This window comes from Triturus cristatus, chromosome 1_2 (genome assembly GCF_964204655.1).
Source record: "Triturus cristatus chromosome 1_2, aTriCri1.1, whole genome shotgun sequence".
NCBI lineage: Eukaryota > Metazoa > Chordata > Amphibia > Caudata > Salamandridae > Triturus > Triturus cristatus.
This window is the reverse complement of record NC_140580.1, coordinates 1151685440-1151700066: the sequence shown is the minus strand read 5'-3', so window position 1 is coordinate 1151700066 and position 14627 is coordinate 1151685440. Positions and strand designations below refer to the sequence as shown.

The 14627-nt window shown below is 46.8% G+C and overlaps 1 protein-coding gene across 3 annotated transcripts in view; it reads right to left on the bottom strand.

Annotated features, from left to right (window-relative positions):
- RAPGEF1 (Rap guanine nucleotide exchange factor 1) overlaps positions 1-14627 on the bottom strand; it is a 703893-nt gene that overhangs the window by 301998 nt on the left and 387268 nt on the right. For all 3 annotated transcript variants that reach the window (XM_085613927.1, XM_085613929.1, XM_085613930.1), the window contains exon 10: positions 8582-8784. In XM_085613927.1, the coding sequence (XP_085470053.1) occupies positions 8582-8784 (203 nt within the window). The remainder of the gene's footprint in view (positions 1-8581; positions 8785-14627) is intronic.

Sequence of the window (14627 nt, the reverse complement as noted above, 5' to 3'; positions counted from 1 at the left end):
GTAATTCAAAAGGTGAGGAGTCTACAAGCAGATGTATCCATCAGAAATGCAATTTACTAAGGAGAACATTAAGCAGTTGCACTGGCTTCTCATTAACAAAAGGATTACCTATAAGGCCATGTTCATCTCTTTTACAGCACCACATCACCTTAGCTTTCACTCTGTCCCCGATAAAAACCTATCCACAAGAACAAAAGTGTGTGTCTCAACCATTTGCCCTTTAAAGGCGGCTTCCCCTTTAAAGCTTGCTTTTTGGGCTCACACCATGCTTGGCCTTCCTACCAGGGAGGGGGGGTCACAATTCTTCAAACAGCAAGCCCTTTGTGTTCCTTCCTAAGGGTCATTCACGCTTTCAACTGGAGGGCAGAAGGCGGTCTCGTGGCCAGCAACCAAAAACCTTCCTTGGAAAGCTGTGAGCAACAAAGTGGCCAATTACTAAAGTTGCCATTTGTGTGAAGGTTTGATTAAATACGATTTGAGAATCAAGTGGTTTAATCCAATGAATATTTTGATACCTTGAAGTACCATATTAATATTCCCATTTAGAAGTTAGCACTGCTGAGTGATCAAGCATGTAACTCTGTACTCACCAATGGGGCAAATAGCCTTTCCACAGTAACAGAGAATGTGAGGTTCTTACTATCAGGACATGTAAAGTTAAGAGACACATGTCCAACTTGTTAATATAATGCACCCTGTGCTCAGTAGACCATCATTGGGGGTGACTTATAAATATGAAAAAAGGAAGGTCTAGACTTTGCCAATACTTCAAATAGCCATGTAAGGTGAGCAGTCGAAAACTTTTCTGCCAGCCTGCAATGGAGTTCTGGGAGTCATACTTTGCTTTGTCACATTCATGGTGGCACAATAAGTGCTGCAAACCATGAGAGACACTAACGTACAGGCCCAGGATACCCCTGGTAACATATACTAGGACTTTTAAGTAAGCTAACTTAAGCCAATTGTGGGTAAGCCAATCAGACATATACTATTAAAAGGTCAGAGCAATGGCACAAAGGTCTGTATAGCAGGACTCAGTGCGCCTGCTGAGCTGAAAAACCAGCAGCATCAGTCCAAAAAAGGTGGGAGTGATCATGCAAAAGGAATATGCTACTTACCAGTATGCATCTGTTCTTGGCATGTAAAGCTGCAGAGCCACACACTTAGGATAGTAGATCGCCATCTGGTATTGGGCTCGGATGCTTGCAGGTTGTTGTTGTCTTCGGAAGAAGTCTTTGGTCACGAGTTAGGTGACTCCTCCCTTGGACTACAGTGCGCATGGGCATCCACTCCATCCTCAGATTGTTTTTCGCCATGATGGGAAATGATGGAGTTTGTAAAAAAGAGAGAGATGTCCATGTGTAATGTCTAAGTAAGACGATGCTGGAACAGATACAGGTCCCGGGGAGGTGGGTGGGCGTGTGTGGCTCTGCAGCTCTACATGCCAAGAACAGATGCATACTGGTAAGTAGCATATTCCGTTTGAGGCATATGAGCTGCAGATCACACACTTAGGATAGACTATATAGCAGTGTCTCCCCTAGCGGTGGTCACCTGTATCGGTTGCAGCAGTTTGGAATAAGGTTTTAAGGACAGCCTGACCTAGAGAAGCTTGTTGTTTTGCTTGCACGTCAACACAGTAGTGTTTAGTGAAGGTGTGTGTTGTAGACTTTATGTGGTGGAGAGAAAGCAACAAACAATTGTTTGGTTTTGCGGAATGATTTGGTTCTGTCAATGTAGTAAAGCAGGGCTCTTTTAACGTCTAAGGTATGAAGAGCTCTTTGAGCTACCGAGTCCGGATTTGAGAAGAACACTGATAGCTCAACTGATTGGTTAAGATGGAACAGTGATATGACTTTTGGCAGGAATTTCGGATTTGTTCTAAGAACCACTTTGTTGCGGTGTAATTGTAGGAATGGTTCTTGTATGGTTAAAGCCTGGATTTCACTTACCCTTCTAAGGGATGTGATAGCAATAAGGAAAGCCACTTTCCATGTGAGGAACTGCAGTTCGCATTTATGCATAGGTTCAAATGGGGGTCCCATGAGCCTTGCAAGAACAATGTTTAGATTCCACACTGGAGAGGGTGGTAATCTGGGCGGAATAATTCTCTTAAGGCCTTCCATGAAGGCTTTAATCGCAGGTACTCTAAATAGTGACAAGTGTTGTCGATTTTGTTAGTAGGCTGCTAATGCTGCTAGGTGGAGACGTATGGATGAGAACGCTAAATTACATCTGTGCAAGTGTAGAAAGTAGCAAATGATGTTCTGGATGGATGCATCCAGTGGGCGTATATCATTGTTAGTGCAGTAAATGGCAAATCTTTTCCATTTTGCAGCGTAGCAGGCTCTAGTGGTAGGTCGTCTGGCCTGTTTTATAATATTCATGCAGTCTGGTGGTAGGTTGAGGTAACGAAACTCTAGGACTTCAGGAGCCAGATCGCTAGATTCAGTTGACCTGGATCTGGGTGTCTGATTTCTCCATGGTTCTGAGTTAATAAGGACGGGGAGAGGCGCAGTTTTTGGTGTGGAACTAGAGAGAGTTCCAGCAGTGTTGTGAACCAGGGCTGGCGTGCCTATGTGGGAGCTACTAGGATCAGTTTGAGAGACTGTTGCCGGAGCTTGCGTACCACGAATAGAATGAGTGGGAGAGGCGGAAAAGCATACGCAAATCTGCCTGACCAGTTCATCCATATCGCATTGCCCTTCGACTGTGGGTGGGGAAACCTGGCGGCGAAGGTTGGGCATTTTGCGTTTTCGTGTGTGGCGAACAGATCTATGTCTGGTTGGCCCCATTGTTGGAAAAAGGGGAGTAGGACTTGTGGGTGTAATTCCCATTCGTGGATCTGTTGAGTCTGTCGACTTAACAGGTCGGGAATCTGATTGTGAACCCCTGGAAGGAGTTCTGCAAGAAGGTATATGTTCTGGGGAACGGCCCATCTCCAAATGTTCTGTGCGAGGTGGGACAGCTGGAGAGAATGTGTGCCTCCTTGTTTTTGTATATAATACATGGCTGTCATGTTGTCCGTACGGACAGGTACAGACTAATTTGCATGTAGCCAGGTTCTGAGCTGGGATGGTGCAGTGAGCTAAAAAACGGTGGTGGATTAAAACCATGATCTCTTGACTTGGTAAGAGTATTCTGCATCATTCAGAAACTCTGTTCATCACCACCCCCTTTTCCCAAATCGATTTTATCCACACTCAGTGTGGGAGGGTATGCTCAGACGTGAGTCCCTTGCTCGTTGCACCATCAGGATTCAGGCAAGCCGGGCCGACGAAGGCTGTGATGCCAGAAACCGGTCCCCGGAAGCTTGTTTCCTTCCCAGTATAAGAATTGGCTTGGTAGTTTGGTTTGCCCTGTTCCCATCATGCACTGGGACAGGTACAGACTAATTTGCATGTAGCCAGGTTCTGAGCTGGGATGGTGCAGTGAGCTAAAAAACGGTGGTGGATTAAAACCATGATCTCTTGACTTGGTAAGAGTATTCTGCATCATTCAGAAACTCTGTCCATCACCACCCCCTTTTCCCAAATCGATTTTATCCACACTCAGTGTGGGAGGGTATGCTCAGACGTGTCCCTTGCTCATTGCACCATCAGGATTCAGGCAAGCCGGGCCGACGAAGGCTGTGATGCCAGAAACCGGTCCCCGGAAGCTTGTTTCCTTCCCAGTATAAGAATTGGCTTGGTAGTTTGGTTTGCCCTGTTCCCATCATGCACTGGGACAGGTACAGACTAATTTGCATGTAGCCAGGTTCTGAGCTGGGATGGTGCAGTGAGCTAAAAAACGGTGGTGGATTAAAACCATGATCTCTTGACTTGGTAAGAGTATTCTGCATCATTCAGAAACTCTGTCCATCACCACCCCCTTTTCCCAAGTCCGTACGGATGAGAACACTTTTGTTCTGGAGATGTATTTGGAATGATTTTAGTGCTAGGAATATTGCCAGTAGTTCCAGGTAATGGATATGAAGCACTTTCTGTTGAGTGGTCCATTTGCCCTGAGTGGTGTGGCCGAGGAGATGGGCTCATCCTGTGAGCGATGCGTCTGTTGTCAGCACTATCTGTGGAAGAGGCTCTAAGAACCACCGCTCTTTGGAGAGGTTTGTTATGTTCCACAATTTAAGAGAGCAATTTGCGCGGCTGTCCACCAACACCAGATCTGTTAGTTGTCCGTGAGCCTGATTCCAGTGACGTGCTAGACACTCTTGCAAGGGACGCATTTGTAGTCTTGCATAAGGCACAATGAAGATGCATGACGCCATCATTCCTATGAGTTGCATGAACACTCTTGCTGGAAGAGGGTGTTGGGTTTGAAATTTTGCGATCAGAGCTTGTATATTGGCTATCCTGGCTGGGCTGGGATATGCTAGGGATTTGGAGGTATTTATGGTGGCTCCTAGATATTGATAGATGTGGGAGGGTTGGAGATGAGATTTGGGATAGTTTATTGTGAATCCCAAGCTGTGTAAGAGTTGAATAGTTTGGTGAGTGTGTAGAACGCATTTGTTGAAGGAGTTGGCTTCTATTAGCCAGTCGTCTAGATATGGGAAGACATGAATTTGTTGTCTTCTGAAATGCGCTGCTACAACTGCTAGACATTTGGTGAATACTCTGGGCGCAGTTGTCACCCCGAATGGAAGGACTGTAAACTGATAGTGTTGTCCGTCCACCATAAACCTTAGGTACTTCCTGTGAGCAGAATGTATGGTAATGTGAAAATAAGCGTCCTTGAGATCTAGTGTGGCAAGGAAATCGCCTTATTGCAGTAGTGTGAGCACTTGTTGAAGAGTGATCATATGGAAATGATCTGAGTTTATATACAGATTTAGGGGTCTGAGGTCGAGTATTGGTCTTAGAGTCCCGTCCTTTTTGGGGATTAGGAAGTACAGTGAGTATACCCCTGTACCCTGATGTTGTAAGGGAACTGGTTCTATTGCGTGTTTTTGAAGCAATGAGAGAATCTCTTGTTTGAGGAGCGTAAGATGGTCTGGTGACATGGAACGCTGCTTGGGTGGTATGTGTGGGGGGGTAGTGGTGAGTTCCAGGCAGTAACCATACTGGATAATTTGTCTAACCCACTTGTCTGTTGTGATGGAGTTCCAGACAGGTAGCAACTGTGAGTCTTCCCCCGACTGGAGTGGAATGGTCTGGGGGGAGTGGAGGAAAGTCACTGTTTTGTGGCGGGGGAGGTACGAGTGTTGGTATTGCCTCAACCTCGTCCCTTGGTGTCGTTTCCTCTATATCCTCCTCTAAAATATCCTCTGCTAGGGGATATTTGTTGAGAGGTTTTGAAGGTAGAGGAGGTGTCTGCTCCCATATTCTTGGAGGCTCCGCTGTAGAAGGAGCGCCGAAAGGAGCCACGTGGTTGTGGAGACTTCAATGCTCCCATGGACTTAGCAGTCTCTGTGTCTTTTTTCATTTTTTCGAGTGCAGTGTCTACTGCTGGCCCAAATAACTGTTCTTGGTTAAATGGTTGGCTGAGTATGGTACTTTGTACTTCTGGCTTAAAGCCTGAAATGCGTAGCCAGGCATGGCGTCTGAGGAGTACACTTGTGTTTATTGCTCTAGAGGCGGTGTCTGCAGCGTCAAGTGCGCATTTAATTGACGCATTTGAGATGAGTTTTCCCTCTTGTATAAGGTCATTTGCCTGGGTCTTGTATTGGTCTGGCAGGTGTTGTAGCAGATTCTCCAACTGATCGTAGTGAGCCCTATCATAGCGTGCTAGTAGGGCTTGGGTGTTGGCAATACGCCAATGATTAGCAGCTTGTGCGGCTACTCGTTTGCCCGAGGCTTCTAATAGTTTAGATTCTTTGTCAGGGGGTGGTGCATCTCCCGTGGTTTGGGAGTTGGCGCGTTTCCTTGCGTTGGAAACGACCAAAGAATCTAGAGGGAGCTGTCCTTTGATGTAACAAGGATCTTCTGGGGCAGGTCTATATTTTTTCTCAATTCTTGGGTTAAGCACCCTGGCACGGACGGGGTCTTTAAATACTTCTGTGGCGTGTTTTGTGACACCTTTAATCATAGGTAGAATTTGTACTGTTTTCTGAGACTGTTCAAACATGTCTAAGAGGAAATCTTCCTCGGGTGCATCGGAGTGCATGGTGACGCCATGGTAAAGTGCTGCCCTGTTTACTAGTTGTCCAAACCCCAGGCGGTCATCTGGAGGTGATGGTTTGAAGGGATATGGTGTAGGGTCAGGCATATCTGGTAGAGGGTATGCCCAATCATCAAGTGGTGCGGTATCTGGATCCGTAAACGGATCATTAGGATCACCAGGATCACCCCCTCCCCCTTGGTCATCATCATCATCTTGTGGAGGTGGTGTATGTGATGGAGATGGTAGAGGTAAGGGTGGTGTACGCAGAGGGGGTGGGGTAGAAGGTCGTATGGGAGAAGAAGGAGGAATAGGTGATGTTGCCGAGTCCTTCTTTCTTATAGGAACTGGCACAGGTGTTGTGTCCAGTTTCCGCTTTTTACATGGCACTGAAGTGACATGTGCAGTCTTTGGATTAATATAGATCCTTTTTTGTGTTGGAGCTGGATGGAAAAGTTCTTGTTCTTCAGGATCAGATTTTGGAGCCGTTTTTTTCGGTTCCAATCGAGGTTTTGGTTGATCGGTCGAGTCTTTGGCTTTAGGAGGTGTATTATAGTCCTTAGCCGGTGGTTTTGGTGCCGATGAAGGTTTTGGTGCCGATGAAGGTTTTGGTGCCGATGAAGGTTTTGGTGCCGATGAAGGTTTCGGTGCCGATGAAGGTTTCGGTGCCGATGAAGGTTTCGGTGCCGATGAAGGTTTCGGTGCCGATGAAGGTTTCGGTGCCGATGAAGGTTTCGGTGCCGATGAAGGTTTCGGTGCCGATGAAGGTTTCGGTGCCGATGAAGGTTTCGGTGCCGATGAAGGTTTCGGTGCCGAAGTTAAGTCTTTCGGCCTGGGAAGTTTCGGTGCCGGTTTATCTATGGGCCTCGATGTTTTCGGTGCCGAGGGTGTCGGATCCGATTTCGGTGCCGAGGGGTCTTTTGTCTTCGGTGCCGGGGGTACCATTACATGCGGCTTGCTCGGGCCTGAGCCACCGGAAGGCTTATGTTTCTTCGGAGCCGAGCCCGGAGGCGGGGCTTCTGAAGGGTGTTTTCGGTCTCGACTGAGGCCAGCTGGCGAAGTCTTGACCAATGCCTTTGGTTTCGGAGGGGTTGGGGCAGGGGCAGTGGTACTCACACGTTGCCCAGGAGTAATGGGGTCGTCTGACTCATCTGCTTCTGAGATGATTTGAGGTTCCTCGGAATCTTCTTCCGGGACATCGGGACCCTCATCAAAGATGTTTTCTGGTTCCGGGCCGAGCCCAACACCAGATGGCGATCTACTATCCTAAGTGTGTGATCTGCAGCTCATATGCCTCGAACAGAGGCATTTCCCGAAGCTGGCTATTCCATGTAGGTATTGTTGGCCAAACTGACCAAGGTCTTTTGTGCATTGGAGAAAGGCTAGTTTGGGTACAGAGCTTCGGTTGTCTGGTGACAGTCTGCAGGAAAGGGGGGGGGGGGGGGGAGTGAAATGTCTGAGGGGAGCAGGGGAACCTATTCATAATGGAAGGGACGATGACTCCTGCTCCAGCCTACAAGGAATCTTCAGTTTCAGGCACAGCCCTTAAACACAGAAACACGCAAGATGACATGTCCACAAGGCCATCCTGGAGGAGACAAGCCTGCAGAGGAAAATCAAAGACCCCAATGACTGGGGTTCTGTTGCACACTTGCTAGGGAGGGACTGTCGGTGATCATCCAAACAGGGCTGCTGGAACTATACAGGCTGCCATGTCTTCGTTTGGGAGGAGGGGGTAGGTCTTACAGTCTCTTGTCAAAAGGTGGAAACTCTTTAGAGGGAATACAGATTGTGGATTTCACCTGCAGGAAAAAACAAAGCAACCTAGAACGAACCCGCTGCTCTTGCCTAAAACCCAGAGAAGACATAAAAGCTGCCACCAGCCACATCTAATCCTCCCAAAACCTGTTTTTACCATGATTGGACATCCAATTGTTCCTCAACCATTCACTTCTGCAGCTCGGAGGTGGGCATCAAATGAACATGAAAGATAACCTTGTGTATCGAATTTGGTGGAATGCTTCAACATGTGGGACAATGCCCAAGTTCACTATTAGAGGGTTTATTATTATTATTTTTTTTTTAATGAGCCTGGCGAGACAAAATGGTGCCTACTACAGACTGTAATAAAAAAAAACTCACATTCATCTTTTGAGTCTTCCTCCGATTGCTGCCACTGCCTACAAAACGAATCTGCTAGAACACCAATATCAACTGCACCAGGGCTGTTTTTTAACCATCTACTTGCGTTTTAACAGCAGAGTCCATAAGTGCATTTTCACTGTTAAAGTTCACACCCGGAAACTGGTTGGCATAGCAAGAGAGTCTGCTAAATGTTCACTAAATCTGTAAGTCTAAATGGGACTGTCAATGTATAACCTGAGTGTGTCACTGGCTGCAGGCGTGTATGGACCCCACCCCTCTTCAACAACATGAAGACCCGAAGTGCCGTGTTCACCTTTCCCTAATGCAAGACACTTACCAGCTGCCTCTGCTTGGGTGGTAGGGCTGGTGGAGGGGCAAGCTCGTGGCCAGAGTCAATGCTGCTGAAGGAGTCGTTGAAGCCATATACCTCCATCAAGTGCTTGTTCTTCTGCTGGTACACATGCTCGTGCTGAGGCGTCCGATAGAACATAGACGGTTGAGGCTCGGAGTAGTCTTCCAACAGCTGCATGTAGGCCAACACTGAAAGGAGAAGGAACACATTCATGGTCCGCACACCAACACACTACTGATATCAGCTCAGGGACACAAGAGAGTGAGTGGTCATTTCAGACCTGAACAGGGCCAGTAGAAGGGAAGGAATGGATATCTAGCCCATCTATTGTCTGACTCCTGCTACCTGAACTCTAGAAGCCCTTGGCATTGCATAGGACAGTAAGACTTCTAGTTTTGAGAAGGCAAAGCCCATAACGCTGTGTCTGTTTATGGACTGTTCGAGAGACCTCCTTCTACCAATAGCATGACAGAACAAAGGGAGGAGAGCAGCAGTGGCATGAAGAGGGTTCAAGGACAGACATGCAGCGGCGGGAGAGGTGGCATGGCGGAGAAGGTACATTCATTCATTTTTCTCCCCTTCCCCGTCCCCGTCCTGAGGCAGCCGCTACTGCTTGTGATAAATGCTTCAGTTGAAAACTGTAGACAACAAATATAATTATAAGTGACTGACTGTGACTTACACAGATGCTTTTTACTGAAGAGTTCTGGCAGTGCGTAAATTGTAAGTGCCAGGACCTCGTCAGGAGGCCACTGCAGATGGCACTACCCATTGCCACTGCCAATGACGTACCAATACAAGTACTAACCATCACACTCTTACAAGTGTAAGAATTCAGACTATTTAAGGTTACCAAAACTATATGAATGGCTTGAACAGCAGGTGGTACTAATTTTTAAAGTATATTAAAATAATAAACAACTGTTGTTGAGCTCATCTCTTAATTAAAACAGACAGCGCCACCGTGTGGCAGACTGTCATAATTGCCAGTGTTGACAATTAAGTGCTGGTGCCGAGCACCGGAAACCACTGGCTCAAATTAAGCACTGGTTCTGAGTAATCTCAAACTGACAATAGAGATGCTCAAGTTGTCTATGATTTCACTCAGAACCCTGAAGTGAAAAACATCCCTGGAATTTACGTTTTACCCATCTATAATTTTATGCTGTACATATTCTTCCCCTCTCCCCTGGGTACAAAAAATTCTGGCTTCCTGAGATCCAACACCACCCTCTGAAAAAACACATCCCTGTCCACCTGAAATGGAAGTAAAAAAATAACCCTGCCTACTGCTACTTTGGACAAGCTCCGTTGTGACATCAGTGCAGTGAATAAATGGATGCCAACAATGGAATGCATATAGAGGAATATGCTACTTACCAGTATGCATCTGTTCTTGGCATGTAGAGCTGCAGATCTACACACTATGCATAGATCGCCATCTGGTGTTGGGCCCGGATGTTTGCACTTGTTTTTGTCCTGGAAAGTCTTTGGAAGTCACGAGGTAGGTGACTCCTCCTTTGGATCCTAGTGCGCATGGGCATCGGCTCCATCCTCAGATTGTTTTTCGCCAGCAGGGAAATGATGGAGCTTTGTAAGTAACGGGAAAGATGCCCATGTGTGCTGTATCTAAATAAGATAAACTGGAACAGATAAAGGTAGCCGGGGAGGCGGGAGGGCGTGTGTAGATCTGCAGCTCTACATGCCAACAACAGATGCATACTGGTAAGTAGCATATTCCGTTCGAGGTATATGAGCTGCAGATTACACACTATGCAAAGATTGTATAGCAGTATCCCTCCTAGCGGCGACCACCAGAATCTGTTGCAGTAGTTTGAAATAGTGTTTTGAGTACAGCCTGGTCCACACTAGCCTGTTGTTTAGTTTGCACAACTACACAATAGTGTTTTGTGAATGTGTGCAGTGTAGACCATGTAGCTGCTCTGCAGATATCATCTAATGGAATGTTCCCTAAAAAAGCCATTGAAGCCCCTATCTTTCGTGTAGAGTGGGCTTTAGGAGGAACAGATCGTGTACGTTTTGCTTTGTGGTAGCAAATTTGTATGCATTTGACAATCCACCTAGCTAACCCAGATTTTGATATGGGGTTGCCCTTGTGTGGTGGTGAGAAAGACACGAAAAGTTGTTTGGTCTTACGAAAGGGTTGTGTTCTCTCTATGTAGTACAGCAGTGCTCTTTTGAAATCTAAGGTGTGAAGAGCTCTTTCTGCGACTGTTTGTGGCTGCGAGAAGAATACAGGCAGCTCCACAGATTGATTGAGGTGGAAGGGAGAAATGACTTTAGGGAGGAATTTAGGATTAGTTCGGAGAACAACCTTATTATGATGCATCTGCAGAAAGGGTTCCTGAATGGTTAGGGCTTGTAGTTCGCTAACTCTTCGTAGAGAAGTAATGGCTACTACGAAAGCAGTTTTCCATGTTAAGAATTGTAGCTCACATTTATGTAGAGGTTCAAATGGAGGCCCCATTAGTCTTGTGAGAACGATGTTTAAATTCCACACAAGTGAAGGTGGTACTCTGGGGGGAATTATTCTTTTGAGGCCCGCCATAAAGGCTTTTATGGCAGGTACTCTGAAAAGTGATAGATGTTGTCTATTTTGTAGATATGCTGCTATGGCAGCAAGATGCAGTCTAATTGACGTATAAGCCAAGTTTCATCTTTGGAGGTGTAGTAAATAGCCGATGATGTGTTGGATAGACACATCTAGGGGATTGGTGTTATGACAATATATCACAAAATTTTTCCACTTGGCTTCATAGCATGCTCTAGTGGTTGGCCGTCTAGCTTCCTTAATGACCTTCATATAGTCAGGGGGAAGGTTAAGGTAACCGAATTCTAGGACCTCAGGAGCCAGATTGCAAGGTTGAGCTGAGCTGGGTCTGGGTGTCTGATCTCTCCATGGTTCTGGGTTAAGAGGCGTGGAGAGAGGTGTAACTTCTGGTGCTGCACTACAGAGAGTTCTAGCAATGTGGTGTACCATGGTTGTCTGGCCCAAGTTGGAGCAATTAGGATGAGAGTCAAGGAATGTTGCTGTAGTTTGCGCACCACTAGTGGAATGAGGGGGAGAGGCGGAAAAGCGTACGCAAATCTGCCTGACCAGTTCATCCATATCGCATTGCCTTTGGACGATGGGTGTGGATATCTGGCGGCGAATGTTGGGCATTTGGCATTTTCGTGGGTGGCGAAGAGGTCTATCTGTGGTTGCCCCCACATTTGAAAAAACGGTTGAAGAACTTGTGGATGAAGTTCCCACTCATGGATCTGTTGCGTTTGACGGCTCAACAGATCGGCTATGGTGTTTTGGACACCTGGGACATGTTGGGCTAGGAGAAAATTTTTCTGAGGTATAGCCCACCTCCATATGTTCTGTGCTAGCTGAGAGAGCTGCAGAGAGTGTGTCCCGTCTTGTTTTTGTATGTAGTACATGGCTGTCATGTTGTCTGTGCAGACTAAGACAGTCTTGCCTGATATTTGTTGTTGAAAAGCTTTTAAGGCTAGGAATATGGCTAGTAACTCCAGGTGGTTGATGTGGAGTAACTTTCCACCTGCCCTGCATGGTGTGATGTAGTAGGTGAGATCCCCAGCCGGAGAGCGATGCGTCCGCTGTCATAACTATTTGAGGAACTGGCTCTAGGAACGGTCATCCTTTGGAAAGGTTCTTGGTGTTCCACCACTGCAGAGAGCGATGGGTACGACCGTTGACCAACACCAGGTCTGTTAGCTGACCCTGAGCCTGGTTCCATTGGCGTGCTAAGCATTCTTGGAGAGGACGCATCTGGAGTCTTGCATGTCTCACTATGAATATGCAACAGGCCATCATCCCTATGAGTTGCATGAATACTCAAGCTGGAAGAGAGTGTTGCAGTTGGAATTTGGGCAGGAGAGCCTGTATGCTTGCTATCCTGGCGGGACTGGGGTAGGCTAACGCTTTTGAGGTGTCTATTGTGGCACCGAGGTATTATGTGTGGAACGGTTGCAGATGGGACTTGGTGTGGTTTACTGTGAACCCCAGGTCGTGGAGTAGTTGGATAGTGGCGCGAGTGTGGTGTACACACTGGTTGTATGAGCTGGCTTTTATGAGCCAGTCGTCTAGATATGGGAAGACGTGAATGTGCTGTCTTCTTAGGTGTGCTGTGACCACCGCTAGGCACTTGGTAAACATTTGTGGTGCTGTTGTGACTCCAAATGGGAGTACTTTGAATTGATAGTGCTGACCGTCCACTATGAATGTGAGATACTTCCTGTGAGCGGCGTGAATGGGAATGTGGAAATAGGCGTCCTTGAGATCTAGGGAAGCAAGGAAGTCGCCCTGTGAAAGCAGAGGAAGGACTTGTTGGAGTGTGACCATGTGGAAATGGTCTGAGTGATTGTATATGTTTAGGGGTCTGAGGTCTAGAATAGGCCTTAGAGAGCAGTCCTTTTTTGGTATGAGAAAATACAGGGAGCAAACTCCCTTGTTTTGTTGGTGCAGGGGAACTGGTTCTATTGCACTTTTTTGTAGGAGGGAGATTACCTCCTGCTTTAGCAGTAATGAATATGCTACTTACCAGTATGCATCTGTTCTTGGCATGTAGGGCTGCTGACATTCATATCTGTGCATAGATTGCCGCCTAGTGTTGGGTCCGGATGTTTGCACGTTGTTGTCCTGGAAGAGTCTTCGAAGTATCACGAAATAGGTGACTCCTCCCCTGGACCACAGTGCGCATGGGCATCCTCTCCATCCTTAGATTGTTTTTCGCCATTGTGGCAGTGATGGAGTAGATACAGTAAGTGATGACCATGCTATACAGTAATTCTGAGAGCTGCAGCTGCTACAGGCGCCGGGGAGGAGGGTGGGCGATATGAATGTCAGCAGCCCTACATGCCAAGAACAGATGCATACTGGTAAGTAGCATATTCAGTTCGAGGCATGTGGGCTGCTGAATTCATATCTGTGCATAGAATACATAGCAGTACCTCCTATTAGCGGCGGCTACCAGTGCCAGCTGCAGCAGTCTGAAAAAGAGTTTTGAGAACAGCCTGTCCTACAGCTGCCTGCTGTTTTGAGTGTACATCTACACAGTAATGTTTGGTAAATGTATGTACAGTGGACCATGTGGCTGCTCTACATATTTCCTGTAAAGGAATGTTTCCCAGGAAAGCCATGGACGCCCCTAACTAACGTGTTGAGTGGGCTCGTGGGGGAATCGTTAATGTGCGTTTAGCTTTTTGATAGCAAATTTGAATACATTTAACGATCCATCTGGCTATACCTGCTTTGGAAATGGCGTTGCCCTTGTGTTGTGGAGAAAAGGCAACGAAAAGTTGTTTTGTTTTCCTGAAGTCCTTAGTTCTGTCTATATAGTACATGAGGGCCCTCTTTACATCTAGTGTATGGAGCATTCTCTCTGCGACATTTTCTGGATTTGGAAAGAAAACAGGCAGTTCAATAGTCTGATTCATGTGGAACTGCGATATTACTTTAGGCATGAATTTGGGGTTGGTACGTAGTACAACCCTGTTTGCGTGAACCTGTATGAACGGCTCTTGAATGGTTAGTGCCTGGAGTTCACTAACTCTTCTTAACGAAGTGATTGCTACTAGGAAAGCTACTTTCCAGGTGAGGAATTGAATCTCACATGAGTGGAGAGGTTCGAAGGGTGGACCCATCAGTCTTTTGAGGACCAAGTTGAGGTTCCACACCGGTGCTGGTGGGTGTCTTGGGGGAATTACTCGTTTCAGTCCCTCCAAGAAGGCTTTGATGGCAGGCACTCTGAATAAAGAGAGGTGCTGCCTGTTTTGGAGATAGGCTGCTATTGCGGTTAAATGGATACGTATTGAGGTGTAGGCCAGATTGCATCGGTATAGGTGTAAGAGGTAACAGATTATGTTTTGAATGGATGCGTCTAGCGGGTTAATGTCATTGTTGTTGCAGTAAATGACAAACCTCTTCCATTTGGCCGCATAGCAAGCTCTGGTAGTGGGTCTCCTGGCCTCCTTGATGATCTCCATACAGTCAGGTGGCAGGTTT